The 5347-nt window shown below is 45.6% G+C and overlaps 1 protein-coding gene across 1 annotated transcript in view; it reads left to right on the forward strand.

The window, feature by feature from the left end:
* Positions 1-5347, forward strand: part of R3HDML (R3H domain containing-like) — a 22922-nt gene that overhangs the window by 13873 nt on the left and 3702 nt on the right. The window contains exon 4 of the mRNA XM_006881722.1: positions 751-866. Coding sequence (XP_006881784.1) covers positions 751-866 — 116 coding nt within the window. The remainder of the gene's footprint in view (positions 1-750; positions 867-5347) is intronic.

A 5347-nucleotide genomic window follows, 5' to 3' on the forward strand; every position in this document is an offset into this window, starting at 1 on the left:
ATTTTATTATTTTTGTGTGAGTGTACCGTCAAATCAGATCTGACTGGTACAGGAGGAGATTGTCCCTCCTTCCCCGGCAGAGCATCTGGTGGATTTGAACCATGCGCCTCTGGGATTGTAGTTGCAGCTCCTTACCACTAAGCCACTACGTGTGTCCTTTTTAAAAAACCCATCCGTATTCCAGAGAGCCCTAGTGTATGCTGGAGCTACTAATAGAAATAAGTTGGTGGTTTGAACCCACCAGTCTCTCTGTGGGATAAAGTTGGAGAGCCTGTTCCCGTAAAGCTATACAACCTTGGAAACCTCCTGGAGGGTTGCCATGGGGCAGCAGTTCAGTGAAGAAGGCTTAGTGATGGATCTGTCCTAACTCCATCCTAAGATGTTCTGGTGGCCGAGGGGTACGGCGTTGAGCTGCCAACCTAAACACATGTGATTCAAGTCCACCGGCTGTTCTAGGGGGAAGGAAGGGCAGTCTCCTCCTGTGTGATTCACTGCCTCTGAAAACCCACTAGAGGGTCAGCTATGAGTTGGTTCTGATGAGAGGTGCCTAACAACTGCTGAATTAATCCTCCCAAAAGAATGTGTGCAAAAACACCACATGACAATTGTATATCTCTGGTTCCCTCATCTTGGGGCAGGAAGACTCCCTCCCCCCAGAAAGACCTCATCCAGGGCCGAAATGAGTCCAGAAGTTCTCCAGCCCCAAGGAACTGCGTCCTTCTCACAGCCTACCTTTCTGTTCTCCTCCAGATGGTGTGGGCAACCTCCAACCGGCTGGGCTGTGCCATCCACACCTGTGGCCGCATCAATGTCTGGGGCAACTCTCTGTATCAGGCAGCATACCTGGTCTGTAACTACTCCTTCAAGTAAGTGCCAGCTCTGGGGCAAAGAGGGTCCTGAGGGCAGAGGGTGGCTCTGGTAGTAGAGTGGGCAGGACACAAAGGAAAGAAAGACATCCACTTAGCACTTAAATAAACCCATAACATAATGCACGTGTGTACACACCCATCTCTCATAAGACACGCCATACAGAAAACTCCCCCATGTATTTCAGCGACACACTCTCTCCTCAGTTTTCAGTCAAGTCAATGCTGCAGATGTTAGTAGTCTGAGTCAGCAAATTGTCATTTTTCTTTACCCAAATTTCAGGATCAATTAGGAGATGAGGAAGCTAGCAGATGACTACAGGGCCTCACCGATGAGACCAAGATGGAGAATCTGCAGCTCAGGTCAACCAGAGCTGAATTAGATCTATAGGTCCAACCTGTTAGTATAGAGAGTGGCATGTTGTGCTGCTAACCCAAAGGGCAGTAGTTCGAATCTATCATCAACTGCTCAGGGGCAGAAAGATAGGCCATCTCCCCCCATTAAGATTTGTTGTTGTTGTTGTTGTTGTTGTTAAGTGCCGTCCAGTTGCAGGCGACTCATAGAGACTCTATGAAGGAGAGTCCTCGACACTTGGGTGCCTTTCATCCTCTCTCCAGGTTCATAGAGTTTCCAGAGGCAAGCTGTTATGGAAGTGCATGCCACTCCTCCTTCCAACCGTTAAGATTTACAACCTTTAAAAAAAAAATTACAACCTTGGAAACTGATACAGAGTCACTGTGAGTTTGGAACTGACTGGATGCGAGTGGGTTTGGTGCCCTGTAACAGACCACAGGGCCAAGAGCCCACTGCAGAGGCAGTGCCTGCAGACTTCCTGGGAGAAATGGAGAAGCAGGAGGTCACCAAAAGGAAGTCAGGTGGGAGAGAACAGAGCACGCTCAGCCCCTTCCCAGCGTCTCCAATCAGGTGAGAGGATGGACAGAGGCTGCAGCCCACATACAGTCCTGTCCTCACCCATGGTGACCTCTGTCTGTTTCTGAGGCTGTAAATCTTTACGGGAGGATGCTTCCTGGCTTTGTCTCACAGAACTGGTGGATTTAAACGGCTGATCTTTTTTTTTTTTTTCAGTTAGCCGGCCAACATGTAATCCACTGCGCCACCAAGACTACTCAGCTCCTTCTCCCATCTTCTCTAATCATGTAACTGCAGAGTGGGAAGAAGCTAGGAGTGATCCTCATGGAGATGGGGATAGCGTTCCCATTGAGTATACAGTTACTCATACTAAGACCTCCTGGAGGGCCCTTGTATTTAAAAATTGGGCCCAAGGGAGTATATTTTAATCCCTTGTTACTATATTTTGGAAGAACATTTTTCTAAGTCGTCAGTTCTGTCAATTTGCTGTGCTGAGGCAATCTGGGTTTGCTGTGACGCTGAACCTTGTGCCACTGCGGGGTCAAATGCCTTAATGGCTACCCATGGCTACTACAGTGTTTGGTGGAGCTCCCAGCGTAAGACAGGTTTGGGAGCAGGAGTTCCGTCCACATCCTAAACCACATGCCTCTGGAGAAATGACAGTTATATAGAGGCCTCAGGTCTTTTGTTCATAGGGTCGCTATGAGTCGTGCGTGACTCGACAGCAATCAACAACAAGTACCTGTTGCTGTTAGAGAGCTCTGGTGGCCTAGTGGTAAGGAGCTGTACTGCCAATGCGAAGGGATGTGGTTCGAATCCACGAGCTTCTCTGTGGGAGAAAGATGAGCAATCTCCTCCTGGGCTGTTTCCTGCCTCTGAAAACCCACTGGAGGGTCAGCAACTTGATGGTATAGCAACAATTACGACCCACTGCTATTGGGTCTTGTGACTCATACTGATCCTGTTTGATAGCATAGAGCCATAGAGTTTCCCAAGGCTGTAATCTTTCCAGAAGTAGACTGACACATCTTTCTTATGGTGAGCTCTGATGGCCCAGGGGTAAGAAGCTGCACTGGCAACCCAAAGGCACATGGTTTGGACCCCCGGAGCTGCTCTGTGAGAGAAATATGAGTAGTTTTCTTCTAAGTGATTTATAGCCTCTGAAAACCCACCGGGGAGTCAGCTATGAGTAGGTCCTACCCTGACACATAACAGCAACCCTTACTGAGAACAAATTCCAAGTGGTGTTTAGAATTTCAACTCTCTAATAACCGCCTTTATAATAATAACAACACAACTCTTGCTCATTTGCAAAATACTTTCATTGTACTGTTTGAATGAAGAGATAAAAGATGGAAAGAAGGAAGGAGCCAGTGGAAAGAGAGACAGTGGAAAAAGTATTATTTTTAGGTTAAGATTCAGAAATCAAAACAGAGTAACTTATCAAAAGTCATATAGACAGTAAGAATCAACACTTTTAAATGCAAGTTGCTTACCAAATCCATGCTTTGTCCAAGCCATTGTTATGTGCCATCAAATTGATTCTAACTCTGGCATTCTAACAAGGTGACGTTAAAACTGATTCTAACAAGATTCTAACAGGGTGACATTGAAACTGCCTCATAGAGATTCCTGGGTTGCATCTTTACAGGAGCAGATTTTCAGGTCGTTTCTTCCGCTGAGCATCTGGTGGGTTTGAATCCTTGCTGTTAGCCACTGAGTGCTTATTATTTCACTACCAGGGCTCCATCGGGCTACTATTTCATTTTGATTCTCCAAAGTCATTCATTTGCAAGAACCTTAACACCAGTTCTCAAATGAATTATTAGTCACATAGTGGTATCTCTAGTAAAGTGTCATATTGTAGTCCAGCTTTACCAGACACATAAGAATAAATCAAATACTGGGTTTTGTTGAGATCGTGAATGTTTGAAGAGTATTAACAATATTACTGTTAAAGGGAGCTCTGGTGGCCTAGTGGCAAGAAGCTGCACTGCAATCCCAGAGGTGCATGGTTCAAATCCACCAGGTGCTGTGCTGGAGAAGGACCAGTTAGATCTGATTTGACGGTACACACACAAAATAAAATAAATAAATAAATAAATAAAAATTTCAAAAAAACCCAACAATATCACTGTTAAATAAACTAGTGGAAAAAACAAACAATTATCACTGTTAAGATTTTGGGCTCTGGAGTCAAAACTATCTGAGTTCTAATCTGATATTTAGTTATGGAGCTTCTCCCTGCCTCACTTTTTTTTTTTACTTTTTATTTATTTTATGTGTGTACCGTCAAATCGGATCTGACTGGCACAGGAGGCGATTGTTCCTCTCTCTTCAGCAGAGCATCTGGTGGATTTGAACCGTGCACCTCTGGGATTACAATGCAGTTTCCTGCCACTAGGCCACCAGAGCTCACCTCCCTGCCTCACTTTTATTTCTCCATCTGTGAAGCAGAAAGAAAACAGTGCCCCCTCAGAGCATTGTGGAGAGAAGTGAGCTAGCACGGGAACTGCCTGTGGACACAGAGTAAGGGCAGAAAACATGCCCATTCTTACGATCTGATCTGAGTTTCGTTCCCAGCCCGGTCGTGAAGATAGGGAGGACCTTCGGTGTCTAAATCATATCTCAACAGGCCCCAGTCTCCACATCTGAAATGAGGCAAACACATCCCGTCTCACCGAGTTGTGTTGTCATTAGGTGCCAGCGAGTGGACTACAGTTCATAGCAACCTCGTAAACAATAGATGGAAAGCCTGGCCTATTCTGCACTGTTCTCACCATCTCTGCCGTGGGCAAACCCTCGGTCGGAGCTGTGTCCTTCCATCTCGTTGCCAGTCTTCTCTACACTGTTCTAAGCATGCGCCTTTTCCCAGGACTGGCTCCTTCCAACACATGCACAGAGCACATGAGACGAAGGTTGACCATTCTTGCCTCTTGTTGTGCTTCCTCCAACCCAGATTTATTTGTCCTTTTGGCAGTTCATGGTATATTCAGTTCTCTCCACCAACACCACGGTTCAAAGGTATCACTTCTCCTTTTGTCTTCCTTAGTCATTGCCCAACTTTCACATGCACACGAAGCAAATGAAAATATCATGGCTTGGGGCTGATACATCTTAGTCTTCAAACTGACATCCTTGCTCTTTAGCACTTTTTATTTTTTAAATTTTTTTATTTTTTATGTGTGTATCATCAAATCGAATCTGACTGGTACAGGAGGAGATTGCTCCTCCTTCTCCAGCAAAGCATCTGGTGGATTCAAACCGCATACCTCTGGGATTGCAATGCAGCTTCTTGCCACTAGGCCGCGATTTTGAGCACTTTAAAGAGGTCTTTGACATTCATGTTGTAAGGATTAAAATATTATCACTTTTCCCCATCAAAAACTCAGAAGTGATTGCTATTGAGTAAGAACTAACTCAGAGCTGACCATCCAACAGATTGTCAGAGGTGGTATCGATGGGGGAGATGACTCAGTTTTTTCCCTTGGAGCTACTGATAGATTGGAACCCCCAGGCCGTGCTTAGGGTTAGCAGAGCACTCACCAGGCTCCCAGAACTCCCCATTTTCCATTGTTGTTGTCAGGTGCTGTCAAGTAAAGTCACTCAC

The sequence above is a fragment of the Elephantulus edwardii genome, unplaced genomic scaffold (assembly GCF_000299155.1).
Source record: "Elephantulus edwardii isolate Elephantulus edwardi_28Jun2011 unplaced genomic scaffold, EleEdw1.0 scaffold00015, whole genome shotgun sequence".
Taxonomy (NCBI): Eukaryota; Metazoa; Chordata; class Mammalia; order Macroscelidea; family Macroscelididae; genus Elephantulus; species Elephantulus edwardii.